This window comes from Kogia breviceps, chromosome 12, assembly GCF_026419965.1.
Source record: "Kogia breviceps isolate mKogBre1 chromosome 12, mKogBre1 haplotype 1, whole genome shotgun sequence".
Classification (NCBI taxonomy): Eukaryota; Metazoa; Chordata; class Mammalia; order Artiodactyla; family Physeteridae; genus Kogia; species Kogia breviceps.
Window position 1 is genome coordinate 86,881,618 of NC_081321.1, and position 24,997 is coordinate 86,906,614.

The 24,997-nt window shown below is 42.3% G+C and overlaps 2 protein-coding genes across 3 annotated transcripts in view; one reads left to right on the forward strand and one right to left on the reverse strand.

Moving 5' to 3' along the window:
• APPL2 (adaptor protein, phosphotyrosine interacting with PH domain and leucine zipper 2) overlaps window positions 1–11,091 on the reverse strand; it is a 54,141-nt gene extending 43,050 nt beyond the window's left edge. Inside the window, exons 1-2 of one of the 2 annotated variants that reach the window (XM_059081750.2) lie at window positions 10,792–11,091; window positions 4,187–4,285 (exon numbers count right to left, since the gene is read on the reverse strand). In XM_059081750.2, coding sequence (XP_058937733.1) covers window positions 4,187–4,285; window positions 10,792–10,845 — 153 coding nt within the window. In that variant the 5' untranslated portion in view covers window positions 10,846–11,091. The remainder of the gene's footprint in view (window positions 1–4,186; window positions 4,286–10,791) is intronic. The other variant, XM_059081751.2, reaches the window with a different exon arrangement.
• The window catches only part of C12H12orf75 (chromosome 12 C12orf75 homolog), a 98,868-nt gene continuing 84,798 nt past the window's right edge, over window positions 10,928–24,997 (forward strand). The window contains exon 1 of the mRNA XM_067010023.1: window positions 10,928–11,261. Within this exon, the coding sequence (XP_066866124.1) occupies window positions 11,211–11,261 (51 nt within the window). The 5' untranslated portion in view covers window positions 10,928–11,210. The remainder of the gene's footprint in view (window positions 11,262–24,997) is intronic.

Here is a 24,997-nt window from a genome sequence, read left to right on the forward strand (position 1 = left end):
TAGGAACATCATTTGACCTTCCCGTTTTCTCAATACAATGTCTGAGAGGAGAAGTAAGAAATTTACGTAAGTAAACTTCATTGTAAGACCCTAAAAAATCCATTTCGAAAAGATTTTTTAAAATTTTAACCTCTCTAGGAAAGAAACAAAATCACGGTAGATATACAGAATCAAAAGAAGTATATCAAATGTATGAAATGCAAAATTTGAGCAGGTTTTACTGAATAAGTATACCCATGCATCTATTCAGACACTATAGAAGTTTTAAATTTAGTCAATAGTTTGAAAGATAGCAGAGCTTTCTAAGTAACCCGTCCCTTGCTGCATGAGAAGTGTGTATGGCTTCCTTCATTCAGATGACCCATGATGGAGTACTCAGTTCCCCTATGTGCAAAGGCACATGTGACAATTAGGAGACCAGATGTGACCAGGGACTGCTGTAAAATGCTGAAAACAGCTTATAGCCTATAGCTTCATTCTACTGCTTAAGCCAAATAAAATTTAAAATCTCCCCCAAACTAGCCAAAATCAGCAAAATTGTTCACAGAACTTTCCTCTAGTTTGTTTTTTTTTTTTTGTTTTTTTTTTTTTTTTTTTGGGTTTACGTGGGCCTCTCACTGTTGTGGCCTCTCCCGTTGCGGAGCACAGGCTCCGGACGCACAGGCCCACCGGCCATGGCTCACGGGCCAAGCCGCTCCGCGGCATGTGGGATCCTCCCAGACCGGGGCACGAACCCGCGTCCCCTGCATCGGCAGGCGGACTCCCAACCACTGCGCCACCAGGGAAGCCCTAGTTTGTTTTTACTCTTCCTCTTTCTAAAACTAAGGTCCAAATAGTATTCACTATATCAGAATCCAGAAACTTACCATGTGGCCTGATTTTAAATATCTTTTATGAACATTTATCATTTATCAGCAGCATAAATCTGGTTTAAAAAGTATAATAATGAGGGCTTCCCTGGTGGTGCAGTGGTTGAGAGTCTGCCTGCTGATGCAGGGGACACGGGTTTGTGCCCCGGTCCGGGAGGATCCCACATGCCGCAGAGCGGCTGGGCCCGTGAGCCATGGCCACTGAGCCTGCGCGTCCGGAGCTTGTGCTCCGCAGCGGGAGAGGCTGCAGCAGTGAGAGGCCCGCGTACCGGAAAAAAAAAAAAAAAAAAAAAAAAAAAAAAAAAAAAAAAAAATTATATATATATATATATATATATATATATATATACATAAAATAATGAAAAACAAGATCTTACTAAGTGCCTCTTTTTAAAAATGAAATTATAAAACACTATTAATGTAATTTAACACGTCTAGGTGTAAAATATTTAAGGAAGAATGTTAAATAAAACCAGGAAAACATAACTTTGGGGAAAAAAGTTGAATGAAAACATTGGTAACTCTTTTCTTTCTTTCTCTTTCTTCCCACCCTCCTCATACATACATATAAACAAACTGATCAAAGAGGAGTTAGAAAGTTTTCTTTTTAACTTAATTGAAAAGATTAATTGAAAAAGATTAATTGAAAAGAAACAAAACAAAACATGTTCAAATAAACCTGAAAAACAACTGACCCTGACCCAGCCGATCTGAATGCCACTGACCACTGCTTGTATCTGTCACTGAGTTGGCAGTACTAGCCAGATGTTCTTGCTAGCTTCTGCTGCAGGAAATGCCGAGGCAGAAGGAAGGGCTTCTGCCAGTAACCCATGTGATGATCATGTGATGTTAAGTAAAAGCTGGTTACAGCCTCTTGGAATGCAAGACCCACTTAATTTTGGCAAAATGCAGTTTTTCTGGCTCAAAAGAAAAAAACGCATAAGAGAGCATCTGGACATCTCCAAGTAAATGATTCTGACAGACATGGAAAGGCAGAGCAGACTCTTGGGAGTGGCGGATTCACAGTCTGTAAGTCTTGGGACTCTTAAACATGAGACAAATCATTTAATAACAATATTCAAACTACTAAAGAGCAGGTATAAGCTCAGTAAAAAATTTTCTGTTCTCTTAAATCTTGAATAGTTAGGGAAAAATACAAAAACATGTAATAGAAATAAATAGGGCTTTTAAAAAATCGACAAAGTATGTCCCAGTTTTTAAATGTTTTACCTAAACAAACAAGCAACATCACAAATGAGCGCATGATTCTTTTGGTCGTTAAAATTAGTTCCAATTAGTCAAGTTACACTTCTATAATATAGTAGTTTGCAAATATCTATCTCCAGCCTGAACTCTGGATCTGAACTCAACAAGATCACTTTGCCCACTCTTATGTCCCATGGACACCTCAAAGAATTAAGGGGAATTCCCTGGCGGTTCAGTGGTTAGGACTCTGCGCTTTCACTGCCAAGGGCCCAGGTTCAATACCTACTCAGGGAACTAAGATCCTGCAAGCCATGGTGCGACCAAAAAAAAAAAAGGAATCAGGAATCACTGCGACACACACACACACACACACACACACACACACACACACACACACACACACACACCCTGCTCCTCTTCCTGTATTCTCCCAACACACACACACACACACACACACACACACACACACACACACACACACACACACACACACACACACACACCACACCCTGCTCCTCTTCCTGTATTCTCCCAACTATTTATTTTTTTGCAGTATGAAGGCCTCTCCCGTTGCGGAGCGCAGGCTCCGAGTGCACAGGCTCAGTGGCCATGGCTCACGGGCCCAGCCGCTCCGCGGCACGTGGGATCTTCCCAGACCGGGGCACGAACCCACGTCTCCTGCATCGGCAGGCGGACTCTCAACCACTGCGCCACCACGGAAGCCCCTGCACCCTGTTATTGAAGTCAAAGACCTGAGAATCATTCTTGATTCATCCTTCACCCACCCGACCCCTTCACATAGAATCAGTCACCAGTCCACTTCTCCCCAATTCCACTGCCGCTTCCCTAGGTCAGGCTACCACCCTTATGCTTAGTAGTTAAGTGTTTGGGCTTTGGCTTCAGGCTGACTTGGTCTACCATGTATTAATGGGGTGGAATTGGAAAGTCATTCATCATCAGAATCCTTAAATCTCCTGACCTATAAAATGAAGATATAATAACAACACCCACCTCAGAGTTGTTAGGGAATTGAAGTGAAATGATTACATGTAAAAGCCCCTGAAACTGCACCTGGAACCTATGAAGTATTCAGTAAGTCTCAACTATCATAATCATCCTCCTTTTGGGTGCCCAGCACAATTCCTCCAGGTTAGGTGACCCTTCTCTCCTAGCACCTCTAACACTCTTTGGTAATTATTTTTGTCTGTCTCCCAACCCACTTGTAAGCTCCCTAATGGCAAGAGCTGAGTTTTTTCCCCATATATGATATGAATGATGAATAAAACCATGATAATAATAAATGATTATATATGAATATTAAAAGCTATGTAAAACAAATGAGTATACATGATTATTGATATGTTATATTATTATTATACACTGAATGTGGTATTTATTTAGAGATCATCAATGAGAAAAAGGAACATATTAACAGATACAGGCTTAAGTCAGCAAAGAATCAATAAGGAAAAGTATCGGTTGCCATAATATTTTGATATGTAACGTAACAAATTTTATTTTTAAATAACTCAAGTTTTCTCTTATAAAGTAACATACATGGGCATTTCTTGATCTTAAAAAGATCCACTTTTGCTACTCAGCAATTTATTTTCCATGGTTTTGCAATGCAGAGATATTTGTTCCTCAAAACAAAGAAGCCACCCAACAGTTCCAGAACTGTGACTCAAGTCTTTTCAGAGGAAGCCCTTGAAAAAACATCTCTACTCGCCTGCACCGACATCTAAGACTGACCATTTATGAGAAAGACAAAGAGCCATGCCTTAGAATACTGAACCCACTCATTCACAAGTAGGAAGAGGAGACTCAAATGCTTCCCTCTGGAGTAGAATTTTTTAAAAAATTAAAAAGTAGTTATGTGGTACCTTTCTACTGGGTCTACTAGTTACAGAAAAATTACCCTATTTCTTAAGCTGTGAAAACAAACTGTCCTCAGTTTTCTGAGGTGAACAGAAGAGAAAAACAATTGTGATTTTATTTCGAAAGTTTAAATGGTGGTGTTCTGACTCAAATCTCTCAGCCTCCTGAGAGAAGTTCAAGGTGGGCAGAGGCTCCCCCTCTGTTCCTCCCCAGGTGAGGGGGCAGGCGGATACCTGGGCTCCATAGACGCGCTGCATCGCCTGGAGCAGCTGGTTGGTATAATCCGTGAGAGTGCCAGCATCTTCTTCAAATACACTCAGTAAAGAGCGAGTCTGCAAGAAAAGAGGTCAATTTTATTCCTAAGTGGAAAAGTTACAATGGAGGTAAAACAAACACACGCACACAGAGATATGGGGGAGGGAAGATGTCTGTGGTCTGGCTTTACTTTTTTATTGCTAATACTAATATAAGCTGATTCCTAGTGGTTTAATTCAGAACTTCTTTTCTAATCCTTTAGACTGCATCGCGAGGGCAAACTGAATACAGTTTGAGTACTGGGGCCAGGGAAAGAAAGCCAATTTTTAAAGGGTTAAGAAGACTCAAGGGTTATTATCTGTCTCGACTTTAGCCTCTACCTAAGTACCAGTAAAGTCCATCCAGTAAAATAAGTGTTAAAAAGGGCAGTCTCTCCCTTCAAGCCCATAAACTGAACTCAAGGTCTGGCCTGTCTGTATACCTGGGGTGTGGTCACACAGCACCGCATCATCACGGCAGTTAACCATCTGTCTGGTTTTCTGCAATCTTGGACGTCTTGCAGGGGTGTATCATCCTTTCCACTTAAGATACTACAGTCAGGCTCCATGTCTTTCATCATATTCTATTCAACCAATTTTCAAACTCATGACCAGGAAATTTCATGTACCATGGGCCCACCAGTGGAAGCTCTGGGCACAAAACTCAAATAGCAACTTAAGAATGCTAGCTCAGTTCCTTTGGGAAGACTACTCAGTGCTTCGAGAGCAGCTGAGCAATGTCTTAGATGAAAGGTATTTCCTATCATTTTCATGCGTAGTGCCTGATACACTGAGCACTGAAGAGATATTTATATATCGGACGGTGTTTAAAGAAGTATCAAGGGAACACATAAGAGACCATATCTATTCAAGGGACTTTTGTTAATGTGTCCAGCACAGTGGGAATTTAAAATACTACATTAGTGATAATGGGATCTGTATTTCAGAAAATAACCCATTAGGCATAGAATGGAGAGTAAGCTATAGAAATGTCTTTAATGAGATGATACCAAAGGTACCTTACAAAGAACAATGCATTAAGGTTCGTTATTTTCCTGCAAATGAATTTCAATTCCTTCTTTCTTTTTCTAACCTATCTCAGGTAAGAGAATAACAACTGACCCAAAAGCACCCCCAATAAACTGGAAGAGGAACCCCGATGTTTAAATCATTCTATCTTTGATTTTGTTGACAAACTCTGGTGGACTTCACAGTAGTACATGCTTATCCTGGTTTTGCCGGAGGTCTTTAAGGCTAAAAATACCTGCTCTCAGACCAATGTATTCTCTTCAGTACCAATTCTTATCAACAGAAGGATCAGAACAAACAAAACAAAAATCATGGATGTGACCCACTGGATCTCATAATCCATTAATGGATGTCAATGAGTAGGTGAAAAACATCGCTTTAGAATTCTTTATTACATCTCTTTAAAACACACTATTTGAAAAAAAACGATTGTTAAAAGATGTTTTGAGAACCTAAAGTGATTGGTCTATCACTCTACATTCATTCATGTATATACTTCTGCCTTCATCCAATATTTGATGAAACATTGTGTTGGGATCTGAGATTCAAAGGTGATCAGAACCAACTCTGTTCTCCAGGAGCTTATAGTCTACTGGGGCCTCTCAAAGGATCTGGGATCCCCTTGGGACCGTGTCAATCCTGGGTCCAAATTCAGGCTCTAACACTAATTTGCAGGGAACACTAGAGGTAATGAATTACATAAAGTGCCTACCAGTGCCTAATACACAGTGATAGCAGATGATACTGATTATGAAGAAGATAATGAACTTTGCTTATAACATGCTGGACACTAAGGGTTTCACACGTTATGATTTCATTTCAACACTAAAGCAACACTATTATCTACACAGTTATCTATAAATGTCATCTAATAGGAGACTCTTTTGGTATTTGTGGTGCCAATGCTGGAGGAATCCTTCAATGTTTATGATGATTCTGGGTCCTTTCTTTGCTATAACAGTATATCTAAGAGAATGAAAAAGAGTGATACAACTGGATTGAGGATATTTAATTTTTTAAATACTACTGATGCCCATTTAGTTGAGTCCTATTTATTGTTTTTAATACTCTTAGAAATAAAACATATAGAATGGAAAATGAGCCACAGGATGAAAAGAGAGGGCTTGTATCAATGTCCTCCATAAAGAGAGTAGAAAGAAAACTAAAACTACCATTTACTCTGTACTTCCTGTGTCCGACACTGTGCTGAGCACTAAATATTACTTCATTTAATCCTTCCAACAACTTTATGAGGTAGACACCACAGTTACATTAATCCCATTTTAGAAATGATGAAACTGAGGCTCATCAAGGTTAAGAAACTTGCTCAACCTCCCACAGCTGGGAAGCAGCAGGGCTGCGATGTAAACCCAGGTCTGGCTGGTACCAATGGCCACGCTTTCCCCACCGCAGGAGGCTGCATCCACCACCTAGCAAAGGTGGGTCTCATCAGTGGGCATGCTCTTTGGCCCACAGCTCTCCATCCTGTCTGGAAGCAGGATGCAGGCTGCTTGGAGTTGGCTTCTCTTGGGTCATCCTACTGTCATGCTGTCACCTGTGATAACTGCCAAAACTACATCACAAGGTTTTTTTTCTTTATATTCTGAACATGTTTACCATGACATCCATTAGAACTGACAAAAACACTCCTGTCTTCCCTTTCTAACTTAACTAGGCCATCATCATCCTTGAAAAAAAATACACCCAGCTATCTCAGACACTGTTTTAAAATCCACATTTATCAGCTCTGCATCTGCTTAAACTTATATTTGGAAGAACAGGAATGTTCTGAGACCTAAAGAAGGAATAAGACCAAGGACCAGGCAAAGGTATACCAGTTGCTCGAAAGTTCCACAAAAAAATCCGAAAGACACTGGTGCATATCACTTATAAAGACAATAACAGCAATCATTTATGGAGTTACTATAATATGCAGGCATGAAGAGACTTTACATATGTTATTTATTCTTCATAAGAATTAAGCAACTATTTTTATTCTAATTTTACACATGTTGTAACACAAGCGGTTGAGTTTGAGTCACCTGCAGAATCAAGATTTAAATTCCGTCCTTTTTCTACTACCCTACACTCTCAAGAGTATGCATGGACAGAAAAACGAAACCAAACACCTTAGCCTTAGCTCCACATTACCCTCTATCTTAGAATAAAGAAACTGGGTGTCATCTAAAAAACTAGTCCTAGACATTTTTCACTCCTAAGAATAGCATCTAGTTATATAATGGCACAATTTTAACAGCTGTGATTGTAAAATATACACATGCACGTGTATATTTATATATATTTAAATATATTTTAAATGCTTTAACATTTATCATATATAAGTATAAATATTATACATATATATCTATTTTAAGGTAAAAACAATTAAAACTCTTATTCCCATAGTGTGGGAGGGGGAGAGAAATGTCTCAGTAGAACCAAGCCTACTAAAAGGAAAATGTATCATAAACAAAGAGTACAGCAGGACAAAAGCCCTCCACAATGAAGACAAAACCACTAGGTAATGTTTTGAGGCATCCTGCTTGAGTTAAAAAAAGGCCTGGTTTCCCAGCTGGACCTCTCACTGAATAATCTCAGAATTTAAATCTTTAAATTCTCTGTGCTTCAGCTGTGCCAACTGCAAAGGAAACAAACAAATATCGTAACAAAACAGCAAGCAACAGTGCTACACTTTATCTCAAAAGCACACTACTTACAGGAAAGAGAATAAGCCCCTGGAGAGGTGCAAGCTGCAGCAGCTCAAAGCGGCATTTGTGTTCCTATCACAGCAGCATTGACACAGTACTGCAACTGCTGCTTTCCTTATCTGTCTCCCAGAACAGACTGTGAACCAGCAGAGGGAAGGCACTCTTATCTTGATAAATTTGTCATTACATTCCCAGCATCTAGCAGCACCTAGCGAGGAGCAGAGGCTCGCAAACAGCAATGGAGACAAGTACCTTAATCCCTAAAACATTTCGTCTTTCATACACCAGAGGTAACCAGAAATAATATATGTGTGCACAAAGACTAGTCTTATAATACACTGTGCAGCACTGTGAACTAAAAAGGGCATGAATAGATGTGTATAAGGTCAGTCAACTGCTATTCAGCTCTTCTTGGGTCACTGAGCTCAAATATAAAAGCTTCTGTGTTCATTTAATGAATCCTGTGCAACCAGGTTACTGGAGCAACCCTCATAAATACTCTACATAAAACAAGAGGAAACAAACAATAGATGGTTTCTTAAGATCACTTCGCTTTAGTGAAACATTTTAGGTCACTGATGACAGAACAGCCAGGTGCTAAGTAGCTGGGCTAACTTGAACAACACAGGCTGACTGCCTGGGTTCCAATCCCCGCTCTGCCACTTGATAATGTATAATCTTGGGAGAAAGTTATTTAACTTCTCAGCTCCTTGGTAATTTTAATAGAGGACCTACTTCAAAAGACTGTTGAAAGGATAAGTTAACATATGTAAAGCACTGAGAACAGTGCCTGGCACATAAAAATGCATGTATGACACAGGTGTTTGCTATTGCTTTTATTCTCTACAGATAAAACTAAGGAGTTGGATTAGATTCCTTCCAGTTACAAGTCTATGAATCTCCTTGGCAGTAAGGCTGCATTAGGCACATACCCCATACAAGAGTGCTAAATATGCTTTGATGGTTAGCAAAGACCTTCCTGGAAGTTTGCTTCCATTCAAACCTCACCAAAAACCCTCACAGGGTGACTCCCATGTCTCAAAAGCAATGACAAGTTCCCTACGTAAAGAGGAACATGAAATAGAAATGACAATGCCTCTTAACCTCTTCTTCCTCATACAAGCTCAGTTACCAATCATGCAGATATGATAGAATTGTAAGCCCCTTAAATATTATCTGCTCCATGATCCTCATTCTGCAGATGAGAAGACCCAGCCAGTCACAGGATGAGTGACTTGCCCAAATCAAATGATAAGTTAGTGTTAGAGCCACAATTAGGACTCAAGTTTCCTGACTCGTTTGCCAGTCCGCTGTCTCCTACCTCACAGCTGAGCACACTCTGTAAACAACTCAGAAGCGGTGCCTATTCATTGATGTGAGAGCCAAAGATTCCAAATGTAACTCCTCGGTGAGGGCAACATGGAGAATCAGTTAGTGCCACTTCTCTAACCTGGCTCAGCCATCACCATGTTCAGTTAGGAAAGCAATATATCTTTGCACCTCAGTTTCTCCAACTACAAAGCAAGTGGAAGTCCCTGTTCAAAATGATATCATTAGAAACTCCACAATATTATCTTCAGATCCCACGCAACAGGTGTGAGGATGGACAAAATGACTCTATCCAGGGCACTGATCCCATTAAAATGCCAGAAGTTTAGAGACTTCAGAGAGGCCTTTGAGAAGTCAATCAGACCAGCGGATAACAATTAAAAAAAAAATCACAGCTTCCTTACACTTTCTTACTTGCCTATGTAAAGAAGATCACAAAGAAATGGGCACAAGGCAACTAAGCACACAGTCCTTTTGACTACTAATTCTGAACTGGAGAGATGCACAGTGGGTGTAGGTAAGTCCATCAAAGGATCATCCCGGGGAGGCAAAATTCACGAAGAAAATGAAAAGGAAGCACAAAGGGAAGAGAAACGGTGAAAGGAAAACAGGATACTCTTACTCTAATTTTTCAAGAGTTGAGATACTAGGGAATAAAGAGAGGTATTTAAATAACCCAAGGATGCAGAGCCTCTAGGGCAGATATGAAGCTGGGGAAATGTTAATGAAGAAGAACAAAGGTTCCCTCGGGAAAGGTGCACTGACTTATGAACTAATGTCATTCTGCACTCATTTACTACATTTACACACCAGCTTTCATATGCAGAGCTCAAAGGACTTGATTCTCATCTCGGGTGCGCCAATGAAGTTCCCCTTTGCGGCAAATAGGGCAGGTATTGTAATTTCCTCTTCACGAATGGGAAAACAGGGCCAAGAGGAGGTCTGGCACCGCCGGGGAAGAGGTCTAGGCTCTCTGCATCCCACTCTGGTCCTAAATCCACCAGGTCCCATCATATCAGAGGTAGTAATAATAATAAGTAAGACTGACTTCTTATTCTGTACCAGACATTTCCCGCGAACAATTTGACAGGCATTTCCTTATTTAATTCTAACAACTCTAGGAGGCAGGTACAATTAATTATTATTCCTAACTTAACGACAAAGCTGAAGCGAAAAAAGATTATTTGTCCGGGGCACTTGGTGGAGCCCAAGCGTAGGCCGAGCAGCCTCGGTTTCAGCTGAGTGTGGAAAGGGGTCGGGACACAAAGACTCCGGCCGCGGGGGGCTTTCCCGGCGTCTCCAGCCCTGCCTGAGGGATGCCGGTTCCCGAAGCATCCCGGACTCAAGACACAGGGCCGGGCCCGCCCCCTCTTCGCCCCCGAGGGGGCTCCGGCGTACTCCCAGCCTCCACCCCGGGGTTGGAAGGGCCTCCTCAGCCTCAAGCCCTCGGGCGAGGGGGACCCGGGCGGCGGGAGGTACCTGGGGGCTGTCCTGCAACGCCTCCTCTAGCAGGAGCTTGTCCACGGCGGGCATGGTGCCGCGCGGCGGGGCCGAGGGCCGGACGGAAGCACGGAGGGCAGGTGACGCGGCGGCCAAAGGTGCTCGAGGCTCAGGCGACGAGGCGGACGACGCTCTGTGCCCAGGGCGGCCCCGCGTGCGCCCACGCCTGGCCAGTGAGTGACCGCCGCCACCCGCCCACCGGCCCTCCTCTCGGCCCAGCCCTCAGCGGAGCCAGATCAACAGGAAGTGTGGCGAGCGCCCGACCCTGCCACCGGAAGTGTGGCGGCCCCGCTTCCCGCTCGCGCCCACCTATCGCGGGAAACCGCAGACCCCACGGGTCGCCGGGCGCCCAGCGGACGCGTAGGGTGTTAGGCTCAGCAGTTAAGGGGCCGAATCTTATGCCGGTCAATGCATCTAAAGCCCAGGAGGGGGAACTCAAGAGCGGAAAGGTAAGGTTTGATCTACGTGTGGCTATCCAGATTTTTTGAGTCAAGGAGATAGGAGCTAACAGTTTTGCTGATGTGAAAAATCTGTGAAATGCTGTGTGAAAATCCCGCGCTTCCCGCACCACTTTTTCTACGTAAATCTTAGTGCCCTCGTAACAGCTCTGAGAGCAGAGAGATCAACTAGTTCTAGGGGAAAAAAGCGGGTAACTGAATCATCTGTGATATTTAGAAGTAACTTTTTGGGAAACCACAGCTATTTAATTTGGCCAATAGTATTAGGGCTCGTCCTCGTCGATTGCTGTGTTTTGTCATTTTGGAAAGTTTCATAATCAGGTTTTTAGAAGTGGAAGGGATAGATGATGTAGTTCAGTGTTGTCATTTAGAGATTAAATAATAATAATAATCAGGGACCCAAAGAATGAAGTGATTTGGTCAGAGTCAGTTAACGAAAGAAAGCTAAAGAAAGAAGAGAAGGAAGGAAGGGGGAGTACTTGACATCTTTTAATACCAAAGGCAAGGGTTTCAGAATCTCCATTAGGAATCTTTGATTTGTGTAATAGGACATGCCACCAAAAACAAACAAAAACGGTCAGAATATGGTAAAATAATACAAAGTCTGTATTTTATAGAAATACCTAGGTATATTAAGGCACAATCTGAATTGCCAACACCTCTGAAAGTCTGATCACATGCTGCCTGATCACTTGAAAACTCCAAGGCCGTTCATTATTCCCTGTCCGGCTCTAGATCAGCACTAACCTTTCCTGAGCCATCGTGTAGGCCCCCTGGGGTAATCATCCAGCATCCTTTCCCCACCATATTCTTGCTTCTTCTTGGGTAGAATCATGCTCACACCGTGTTTCATCCTTTTCCTGTATTTTCTATCAGTTAATTTCACCTCATATACTCTCCCAACTCTTTTCTCACTGAAATCCTCTTGCACAAGGTCAGACTCAAGCACTTCCTGCTCCTTTCCTGGCCCCAAAGATCACTGAACAGGCATCACCTTGACTGTCATCCAACATGACTTACCCAGTAGTGCTTTTTCTTTCTACCTGTGGGTCTTACTTCCTCTATAAATAGTAAGCCTCTCTGTGTCACCTTCCTTCTATTCTGAATACTGAGACACATAATAACAAATACAAGTTTGCTGTTTGTGACATGTTCATTTCTTCCAACTCTTTTCCAATTACTTAAGAGAAATTTCCCTCAATATTCCATCTTGCTTTTTTCCTACCCTTCCATCCAACTTGAAACACAACAGTTGTTAATTGCCTACCAAGCAAACAATAATGATCATGCTGATGATAAGAATAGTATAAGACTGTGCCAAGGGAGAGAAATGCATGCATTTTTATTTGAAAATAGGTGTAAAAAGGAGACAGTACCCTCCAGAACACTTGAAAGGTCTCAGAAGTCCCCTTCGGAATTACCACATTTTTCATGCACCACCTCATCTCCTAATTAAAGTTACTTTTCCTCAATCACCAGTATTCCAAATTGTTTAAACCGCATTCTGACACAATGCTATTACTTTTCTACATTTTATTGCTACATTATTGGCTAAACAGCCTTAGTGGGATTTCTTGCCTCTTGAGTACCATTTATAAAATTGTTTCCATGGGAAAATGCATCCCAAATTCAAGCCAACTAAGTTACAAAACCAATTCTGGGAATACAACACATTTGCAAACTGTTAATTTAATTAATTTCATTCATTAATTCATCCAATTATTCATTTGTTTAATAAATATAGACTGCTCGATGTTAAGCACTGTATCTCTCACTCATTTTACTGTCTTTATTATGACCCTCATTTAAATTCTGAAGCCAAATATTCTCCTCTTCAACAGATAATCTGTGCAAAACTATGTAAGAGGAATTTTCATGTAAACATGAGAAATTTTTAAAAATATTTCATTAAAAATACTGGTCCCTATTAAACTATTGTGAGGGTGGATTTCAAACATCCACCCAACTATATCTGAAATCCCTGGACAGCTGTGAGGTTGGTGACAAGAAAGTACACAAATGAACAATTTAGATTTGCCATGTCCTCTGTGGAGAGAAAGGATGAACTCTATGGAGCTATACTCTTTTTATCCATTGAAGACCAATGGGGAAAAGTACACTGGCTGTTTCCATAGGTACCTATCCATGTGTCCTGTATTAATCAGGATTTTTTCAGTTGCAACTGACAGAAACCTAACTCCAGTTTGCTTAAAGAAAACATAAAAGTCTGAGAGAAACTGAGGGGTGAGAAGACTGTATTTCTTAGATTATTTGTACACTGATGAGGATAATCCAATAGAGTGGGGAGGAAAATTGAAGATACAGGAGGATGAAGGGACAATTGCAGGATGAAAGTCCTTGAGCAGACAAAAAGAAGTGGGATCCAAGTCACACGTGATGGAAGCAGGGACAATGCATTCAGGCTGATACGTGAGACAGTAGGTTTGTGGATGAAATGGAGGAGGATGAAGGAGTTCTTTTCTGATTGCTTCTATTTTCTCAGTCCTTATTTCATACATCTTTATTTCTTTAACAACAAGCTCAGGACCTGGCTTTTAATTGACTTTCGATGAAAATTTGCTCAGTGAGTGAAGGAATTCAGTAACGGTATCAGTTAAGGTTAGATTTGGCTGTAACTAGTAAGAAAAAGAAAATAGTGTCAAGCACCATAGAAGTTTATGTCTCTTGCATATTTAAAAAGCCCAAGGGGGTAGCATGGCCTTCCATGGTGTCAGTCGCAGATTCCTTCCATCCTGTCCTCTGGCTTCCCTTCCCAAAGTCACTCCATGGCCCAAGATGGCTGCTGGCCTTCCAGTCATTAAGTTGACCTTCCAAACCAGAAGGTTGGAGAAAGCGACAGAGGACATGTTTCCACCAGAAATTGCGCATACCACTTCTGCTTACATCCCATCCCATAAGCCAGAACTTAGTTGTGCAGCCATATATAGCTACAAGGGAAGCTGGAAAATTGACCTTTTCCCAGGCTCAGTATGCCCAGCTAAAAACCAAGGATTCTCCTCATATACTGCTGGTGGGAATATAAAATGGCACAGCCACTGTGGAAAATAGTTTGGCAGCTCTTTAAAATGTTAAAGTTATCATATGACCCAGCAACTCCCTCCTAATGTAAACCCAAGAGAATTGAAAACATCTGTCCACACAAAAACTTGTACATGAATGTTCAGGGTAGCATTATTCATAATAGCCAAAAAGTGGGAAACAACCCAAATGTCCATCAACTATAGATGGGTAAACAAAATATGGTATTATGGTATACCCATACTATGGAATATTATTTGCCAATAAAAAGGAATGAAGTACTTATACATGCTACAATGTGAATGAACCTTAAAAACATACTAAATAAAAGAAGCCAGACACTAAAGATCACCTAATATAAGATTCCAACTATAGGAAATGTCCAGAATAGGAAAATCCATACAGATAGAAAATAGATTAATGGCTGCCAGAGAGGATGGAGGGAGGAGAGAATGGGGAACAACTACTAATGGCCATGGGGTTTATTTGGGGGGTAATGAAATGATATGGAATTAGATAGCGATGAGGGTTGCACAACCTTGTGAATCTACTAAAAATATTGAGTTGTATACTTTTAAACACTGAGTTTTATGATATGTGCATTCTATCTCAATAAAAATAAATAATTTTTTTTTAAATTCAGAGCTTCTATTATTGAAAGAAAAGAGAAGGGAGTAATAATTTGGGGACAATGGTTTCTGCAACAATTCCCTAGAATGAGTTAGTCAGAAAAGATTCTCTCTAGGGTATGTTTAGGTTAATGGAATAGAAGGAAAAGAAAGTTCTATAAAGATTATGTGCCACCTCACACCAGTCAGAATGGCCATCATCAAAAAGTCTACAAATAGGGCTTCCCTGGTGGTGCAGTGGTTAAGAATCTGCCTGCCAGTGCAGGGGACACGGGTTCAATCCCTGGTCCAGGAAGAGCCCACATGCCGCGGAGCAACTAAGCCCATGCGCCACAATTACTGAGCCTGCGTTCTCGAGCTGCGAGCCACAGCTGCTGAGCCCACGTGCCACAACTACTGAAGCCCACGGACCTAGAGCCCATGCTCTGCAACAAGAGAAGCCACCTCAATGAGAAGCCTGCGCACCACAATGAAGAGTAGCCCCCGCTGGCCGCAACTAGAGAAAGCCCGCGCGCAGCAACGAAGACACAATGCAGCCAAAAATAAAATAAATAAAATAAATTTATTTTTAAAAGTCTACAAATAATAAATGCTGGAGAGGGTGTGGAGAAAAGGGAACCCTCCTACACTATTGGTGGGAATGTAAATTGGTGTAGCCAATATGGAAAACACTATGGAGGTTCCTCAAAAAGCTAAAAATATTTACCACATGATCCTGTAATCCCACACCTGGGATTGGAATTATATATAATGGAATATTACTCAGCTGTAAAAAAGAATGAAATAATGTCATTTGCAGCAACATGGGTGAACCTGGAGATTATCATACTAAGTGAACTAAGTCAGACAAAGACAATTTTTATGATACAACTTATATGTGGAATCTAAAAAATATGATACAAATCAACTTATTTACAAAACAGAAACAGACTGACAGACATAGGAAACAAACTTATGGTTACCAAAGGGGAAAGTGGAGGGGAGGGATAAAATAGAAGTTTGGGATTAACAGATACACACCACTGTATATAAAATAAAAAACAAGCAGCTACTATATAGCACAGGGAACTATATTCAATATCTTGTAATAACATATAATGGAGAAGAATCTGAATGTGTGTATGTATCCTGAATCAATTTTCTGTACACCCGAAACTAACACAATGTTGTAAATCAACTATACGTCAGTTTTTTAAAAAAGAAGACAAGTACGTGACAATGAACTGAGAAGTAAGCTTGAGAAAAGCTCCCAGAGAGATGTTCTCAAGTTCTGAAGCCATGGGCTCAGTTTATCAACACCTCCTTGATGAGAATTAAGACTTGACTTTCCATTTGAACTCATAAAACGACAGTTTAGGAAAAACAGCCTTGGTCATAAGGTCACTGGCTTTAGACTTCTGCAAAGTTAGCAACTAGGTCCTCTGTTCCCAGTAAATTATAAAGTGGGAATAGTCAAGAGCCTGGGAAATGCTCCAGAGAAATCACTGTCTGGCCCTCATAGCTTTGGTCATTATAATAGCAAGAAAATTGGAAGTTCAGTAGCATGAATATACCTAAACTTGAAGTCCGTCCCATGTTTGTAGAAAAGAATGCTAAGAATAATGAACAGATTAGGAAGAAAGTGTGGCATCACATGAAGGTCACTGACTGTGGCGTTAGACCTGCCTCCGAGCCCTGGCATCTCAGTATGCGAGCTGTGAGTCTTCGGGCAAGTTATCCAAACTTTCTGAGCCTCATTCCCTTCTCTATGCTATGGGAATGATAATATCAACACAGCCTGTTTCCATGGGTGCCTGGCCATCTGTCCTCTTTTAACTGGGACTCTTTCAGTCACAAAGGGCAGAGCCCTAACTCCAGTGAGCTTAAGGAAAATATAAATGGCTGGGTGAGGGTGGAGGGGAGTGAGGGAAGGCTGGATTTCTGAGACTGTGTAACCAGGAAGGGCAGATGTGAAGCTGGGAACTGTCGGAAGGGGGAACTCAAAGACCTCGGGGCTCGCTGCTGACTGGTCATCCTCTCCGTGTCGGCTTCCGTCTCTCAGCCCTGAGCCTCGGGGTCTCTAGACCATGTCTGCTGGCGGTTGCATGTTCACCTCTGGCACCAAAGAGGAAAGGGATGTGTCCCAGCTTTAGTTTGAAATATCCTAGTTAAGGACTCTGATGATCCCGCCTTAGGACCACTACCTACCCACTCCTTGGACTGTGTGTGTGTGTGTGTGTGCATGTGCACACGCTTCCTCATGCCATGAGGGGCTCAGCCCAGGCCAGGACTGCACCCTCGAGGCCCCTCAGAGGAGGTGGGGATCAGTTACCAGAAGAAGGCAGAGGGAGAAGTACTGCACAGATCCAGGCAGGAAGAGTCTACCCCCTCTCCCAGACCACCCTTCCCCTTCAACCCATCCATCCTCCCTCGCCATCCCATACTCTCTCTTTCTTCTCTTCCACGTCTCAGTGAATGACTTCACCCAGGGGCTGAAGCCAGAAGTCTGGAGTCAAGCTATCTTCCTCTCCCCCATGGAATGACTTCTCCAGCCCTAGAACTCTGCCCATGAACTCCTCACACTTCTACCCCCTTCTCTCCATCCCCACGCCTTGCCCTAGCACAGACCGTACCATCCTTTGCCAGTGTGACCATGATAATGGATCTTCTTTCTCCTTGTTGTGCCTCCCTCTGTATTAACTTCCACAATCTGCTGAGAGTTATTTTTCTAAAGTAAGTCTTGTCATGTTTCTTCCCTGCTCAGGATTTTTTGAATGGCTCTCCACCAAGGCCAGCTACCTACTTTGTGGAGCCTGGTGCCAAATGTTCAGAAAGCCAGGGAAAAGTGCCATTAAATTTACTAAAATATAAAGTTTTCACCCTTTTTTGGCAGTCTGTCTCAACATGTCATGATATTTTAATTTATCACTTAATGTCCTAAGGAAAGAAAAATTCGAATGATAAATGATTAGTATCAACTTTACTGTTCATCTTTATATTGTTCAATGCCCATTTTACATGCAAACATGAGTGTTTAACTCATATGAGGAATCACTGAAATGATACAATTTGTTTTTTATAGCCCATTGAACAAAACTAGCCGAACTGTTTTCTCTCACTTCTTAAAATGCACAGTCTATCAACACTCAGTGGGTGCTGATGCCTTCCATAATATGCTTACCTTGTACTAGCTTTGAGTCACAAAACTCCCACATGTGGTAGGCCCACTGGAATTCTGTGCTCATGGAACATCACAAACACTACATGTGAATGAAGCGGCAGGTTAATGCAGATGTGCACCTTGCATATACCTCCTCTGCTTGTGTGTATGCTCCATTGTCTTACTGGCCTTCACTTACAAAACACAAGTTCAAAGATAAAATTATTTCCATCAACAGGTGAATGGATAAAGAAGATGTGGCATATACATATACAATGGAATACTACTCAGCCATAAAAAAGAATGAAATTTTGCCATTTGTAACAACATGGATAGATTTAGAGGGTATTATGCTAAGTGAAACAAGTCGGACAGAGAAAGACAAATACCATATATACCACTTACATGTGGAATCTAAAAAATACAACAAACTAGTGAATATAACAAAAAAAAGAAACAGCCTCACAGATACAGAGAACAACTTAGTGGTTACCAGTGGGGAGAGGGAAGGGGGGAAGGAGCAACATACGGGTAGGGAATTAAGAGGTACAAACTACTATGTATAAGGTAAGCTACAAGGATACATTGTATAACACAGGGAATATAACCAATATTTTATAATAACTACAAATGGAGTATAACCTTGAAAAATTGTGAATCACTATATTGTACACCTGTGACTTACATAATATTGTACATCAGCTGTACTTCAATTTTAAAAATAAAATGAAGTAAGAAAAATAAAATTATTGAGAATTTCAAGACAGCCGACAGCAGAGCATTAAACCAATGGGTGAGTTCAAGCTGCTTTAAATGAAATACCAGACCCTTTATAATAAATTAGGCTGAAGCCTCCTTTCTTTCCTTTCTCCATTCACTCTCTCACTTATTTGCCCCACAGAATTTTTTCTTGTCCAAGGATGAACTTATAATTTTCTCTCACACTAACCTCATTGCCTGAAATGTCTGAGATTTTTCCATGCATCTTAAGTCTCAGTTCAAAGGCTGCCTCCTCTGTGAAGACTGCCTTGACTCTCCCAGGAAGATTAAGACCTCATCTACTTTTGTCTGCACTCTGAGATAGCCTGTGGTCATTATATATTGCATCACCATTGCCTGTGGGTCCATGCCCCCGAGACTGTAAGCTCTTTGAGGGCAGGAACTGTCTCTTTTCTTTTTTGAATTCACAGCATCCAGCAGAGTGTCTGGCAAATGATAGGAGCTCACTCAGTAAAATATTTGTAAATTGAATGAAAGAATGAGACAATGCCTGGCATACAGTAGGTATTCATTCATTAATTGATTCTTTCAAAAGTAGTTACTGGATGCCACTATATAATGGACTCTGTGCCATGTCTGTCCCTCCTTCAGCAAATAGTGGGTGAGTGTCGATTGCATGTCAGGGCCTAAGAGAGAAGCTGGGAACACACTGGTGAACAAGATAGGCAGGCCCCCTTCTTTCTAAGACCTTATATTCCAGTTAGCTCTCGAGAAATGTGATTTCACTTCCTCCCTCTTCCTCCGCGCCTCCCAAGAGGTAACCAAATCAGTCCTACATATTTTAAGACTTTCTCTGCTTCCACCTTCTGCTGGGGATTCTCTTTCTCAGCTTTGCTCTCAGGTACCAAGAGATGGATGCTTGATCTTGCCAGAGCTGTTCTGTTTTGTTCGGTTTTTTTTTTTTTTCAACCACTGCAGAGATCAGCTCTTTGGCCCCTGCACCAGCTCAGGCTTTCTCACTAAATTACTCCAGGGGTAATTCCCCTTAGGCTCAAGGAGATCACTCAGTGCAGACCAATGTTTTCAATCTCTTCCCCTCCCCTAATTGTTTCTCTTACAAATTAGAGGTTTATTTCCTCCTAACACATATCATGTCTGGCAATCAAAACTGTGTGTGTCTCGTGTGGAGTGCAGCTGGCTCCAGAGCTCAGCTCAGGCTCAGGAGCTAGAGAACAGAACTGTTTGGATGCTTGAGTTCTGGGTGCCATGGGCCAGTTTTCCATCCTCCCTTCACTTCTCTGTGACCTTCTGCCCTCGCGTAATTTCTAAGTGTTCTTCAGGAGAGAGGAATGTCACGAAGTCTCTGTATTAAAGAACTCTTACTCATACAGAGCTGATTTTCCCCACATTCTCCTAGCTGAGATGAAATGTTTCACACTTAATTACGGCTAAAAAACAAATATTTGGGGAAGTCTGACCAGTCTCACTTTCAGGAGCTATTTATGACTTAGAGAATTGTAGAACTGTTTAAGTGATGAAGTCTCATAAGGGTTATACTAGGGACCCAGTAAGGCACCCTTCCCCATTCGTGTGTTGAAGCCCTGACCCCCAGTGTGATGGTATTTGGAGATGGGGCCTTTGGGAGGTCATTAGACTTAGATAAGTTGGAGGTGGGACCCTAAGGATGGGGTTAGTGGCTTTATAAGAAGAAGAGAGAGAGGTCGCTCCCTCCCCACCATGTGAGGACACAGTAAGAAGATGGCCTTCCGCAAGTCAGGAAGAGGGCTCACACCAGGAATTAGCCAGTACTTTGATCTTGGACTTCCTAGTCTCCAGAAGTCATAATTAATTTCCAGACACCTCTGTTAAGTGCTAGTCACTGTTGAATAGTTTGGGTCCCTCCAGGGCATGTTCGAGGCTGGAATGACCGCATCAACTGCCTCAGCCTCTCACTGCACTTTTAAAATTCAGCTGATAACCCCAGCTGAACTCTGCCACCTTGGAAGTGGCAGTGGGTTGCTGGATCCAATGACCACTTGCAATCATTCCCAATCCATGAATAGGGTGTCGTGGAATTCTTGTTCCAGAATAAACCGCTATTAAATCATTATTTTTGACGCTGGAGGACTCAGAATCCTCACGGGAGAACCTCGACATGGAGGACTCAACTCTCAGCCACAGCACTTCGGCGCACTCTGCTGTCCAGGAGGTCACTGAAGATTTAAATGAGGCAGATGGGATGGGCCATCTCCAGCTTGAGACGGCCCCATTGTAACGGGGAAGAGCCAAAGCTGACTACACTTTGGATCTGTTTCTTTTACTTTAACCTTTGCTTCCCATTGCTTTTGTTCACTTCAAGGATACTGTCTGTACACAATGGGCTGCCTCGGGGAACCCTTCCCCTCTGCCTGAAGGTTAAACCGAAGTGCCTTGGTTCAGGGAGACCTCCGGACCCTGTCCACCTGTGGATGGTTACAAGAAAGAAGAAATTAACACATCGCCTCCCCGAGGCCATCCATTCCAGGGGACATTTGCAAAATTTATGGCCTTTTTGCTTTACTTCCTCATCTCCTCCCCCTCTCTGTTCCGTAAAAGAAACTGGCATCCAAACCCCAATAAGATGGCTCTTTTGAGACACGAGTCCGCCATCTTCTCGGTCTGCCGGCTTTCCGAATAAAGTCATATTCCTTACCTCAGCACCTCGTCTCCCGATTCATTGGCCTGTGGTGGGGCAAGCAGAGTGAGCTTGGGCTCGGTAAGACTATAGAAACTTCGCTTATCAAATAGAATATTTTGGAATACTTGGAATAGAATAACAGCAACAACTACAGCAACAATAATAGATAATGATAGCTCCCATAAATGGAGGCCTCATATACGTCAGATGGTGTGCTAATACTTTATAATATATTACATGTAATTGAGGTCTCACAGCAACCATGCAAGCTATGTACCATTATTCCTGTCTTATGTATTTGAAAAGAGGCCCCCATAGCTAGTTAGGAGGTAGAAGTAGGATTTGGACTCAGGTCCACCTGACTCCAATGCATTTGCTTTGCTCACCACTCTGCGCTCCCACTCCCACCCTGTACATCAAAAATGTGATTCTATACCTCAGCCTTACTTTCTGGGAAAAATCTATAATTGACTCAGCGTTTGATAGTTAGAAAAGTCCAATCCTGTAGTCCAGGAACCAGTGAAGATGTGTCTTGAAGTGGGACTCTTCTTGCAAAGATTCCTTTGATCTAGCATTTTAGGAACAGGGTGTGCCGTCCCGTGTCATTGAATTGTCAGTTTGTTATTAAGAGAAAACTTTTTTGAGGAGGGTCAAAAACCTTGGGGAAAAAAAAGAGCCTTTGATCTTCTTTGCCTTATTAAACAGAGTAGATTGGACATAACTAATTCTGTTCTTGGTGTGTCAAGACCATTTTTTATATAAGCAGGAACTGTGAACATCTAACATAAATAGTGTCATCCCTGGGGCTATTGCAAGCTGCTTTGTAGGGAGCTCTCGCTTCTATGTTAACTGGCGGTGAGTTACTTTTTTGTTTTATTTCTGTTTCTTGTTTCTCCTTCCTCTTAGGCAGTAACCTGTCACTTTTTCTGAGGTCAAAGGGACTTCTTCTGGTAGTACCTCCCCACTCCCCCAGTTTGCAGTTTCCTTTATCGAATCTGTTATTGTTTGAAAACCATCTTGAGTTAATTGACTTGGGAACTTTATTTTTTCAAAAAATTTCAGTCAACTGTGGGTAAGGGCGTGTGACCACCTCTTGACTCTCCCGCAGGCAATGTGTGTGGGTTCATGATGATGCTGATTCTTACCACTGTCTCTCTTGTTTTATTCTGGGTCTGTGACAATGCTTTAGGTATCATAGCTTCTTGTGAGTCTTGTCTTTAAACAAGATGGCATTACTCATATAGCAATGATGGATGCTATTACTTCCAAGGAAGAGACAGCCTTACTCAAACTGGCTTAAATAATAAGGAGATGTATCATCTCACATGACACTGAGTCCAGAGATAGGGCAGACTTCAGGGTTGCTTGATTTTAGTAGCTCAACAGCATTATCAGCGACCCAGACTTTCCATCTCTTGGTTTTACTGTGTCTAGAACAGCTCATTGTTATTATAAGATGGCTGTTAGCAGCAGCTGAGGCATCATCTGATAGCAGTGAGGGAATCATTGTTATAAGCTTGAAATATGGATTCTTCTCTTTAATCTGATGGTCTAATGTAAGCAACAAGCCCACCTCTGGAACAATACCATCTGCCAGGGGAATTCAATGCTCCGATTGGCTTAGACCAGGGGTCAGCAGACTTCTTCCAAAAAGGACCAGGCAGTAAATATTTTAGATTTTGCCCGCCATACAGTCTCTGTAACTCAACTCTGTTGTTGTACCACGAAAGTAGCCATAGGAAATGATGGGTGTGGCTGTTTTCATATAAATGTTATTTACAAAAACAGGTAGCAGGACCATCGGTAGTTCACCAACCTCTGTAGACTAACCAGCATCCACCCCTGAACCTAGTGATGAATCAGCATCTCCAGAGTCATGCAGGATAGGAGTGGACATGTGTGAAGAACGAGGAAATGTGGTCTGTTAGCAAGGAAGGGGGATGGAGGCTAGTAGCAGACAATGTGACTCACTGCATTGTTTTTGGAAGAGGGGAGTTTGAAACCACCACCTTTTTCAAATACCATCCAAAGCAAAGGAAGGAACTCCAAATGCCTGTCAACCAAAAAAAAAGTAAATTTGTTATAGCTGTTCACGAAGCGGATCACTTTGAGAGCTACTCTCTTTCCTTACACCTGGGCTCCAGCTTTTCTAAGAAAGCACAATTCCTGGAAGGCAACAGGTTCTCTTGAGCCTTGGCACTTGCGCTTCCCTTCCTTGGGCGCATACACTCCCATCTTTGTCACTTGTTCCTAGCCATCCCTCCTGCTCCATCTTGGAGACCTTCACTGACCCTAAGGTGGGAGGCTTCTCACCGCGCACACCTCCACGATAGTGTGTGGCACCCTGCGCTGTAAAGGTCTATTTACAGATGGGTATCGCACCTCATAGCGCTTTCCCGGAGGGTTCCTTCCACCGCGTGTCCCAGTCCCTGCTCAGCAAAGCCACTGCACGGCGTCGTCCCTCAGTATCTGTTTCTTGAACGAATGAGCATTAGTGCCTTGGATGATGAAAGGAAAGTAATCACTGTCAACTGAAAAAAAAAATGCACAACGTGAGAGGCGTGAGTTAAGTTCTCTGGGGGCAAAATGAGGACTTTCCCCCGGGGAGACAGCATCTCAGACAGCTCTGAGGACCCGCTCCAGAGAGGTGGTGGGCCAAGGTCTGTATTATAGATGATTTTAGTGCAGTCAAACACACATTTTGGCAGAGGCCTGGAGCTAGTCATGAGGAGCAGATATCACTGTTAATGATTTTAGTGTTTTCCTAGATATGCGAACATAAAAGAATTGGGCTCATAAAACCTTCTCCTGAAAATATCTAACTCTCAGAAAGCCTGTTTTGCCAGTTTTTCCCAGAGCACAGAGTGACTCATTTCCTAATCTCCACCCTGAACAACTTTCAGGGTATGTTAAAGGTCGGTGACTACAGTGGCTAGTGACCTCATCCTTGTAGAGGTAGATGGCAAGTGACAATTTTTAGTTGGCATTACTCTTTCAGTATGTTTGGGGTGTTACCCTTGTGGTCAGAGTAGCAAAAGGTATAAATCATTTTTTCCTGAATGCCTTTCTTGTTGAATATGAGTTTCAGGCGTTTGACCCTCTAATCTTTAAATATGGAGCTGATTTGATGGTTTTTATTCTGTGTGCCTGTGTCATTCTGACTTCAGACTTCATTTCCACAACTCTGCTTGTGCTGTGAGACCCCCTCAATCCCACATTCACCTCCCACTCCCCCCACCAATTTACTCATGAAGAGGTGAGCGTCTCTGGCCTCTGGCTGTCTCTAGAGAGGTCGGCAGATGGCTTCCTCTCTCTTCAGTTTTCTCTGGATCTCTCCCGGGAGTGTATCCAGGTCACCTTACTGATAGCAGAATTTCACTCCTGGAATTCTTGGTATTTGCAGCATTGGCGCTCTGTGGATTTGCAAGTAAAGCTCTCTAGTGGGCGGGCGGAGGAAGGGTCTCTCCTCAGCCCGTGGTGCAGCAAGTATCCAGTGAATACATGGGCTTAGAGGGATGACTGC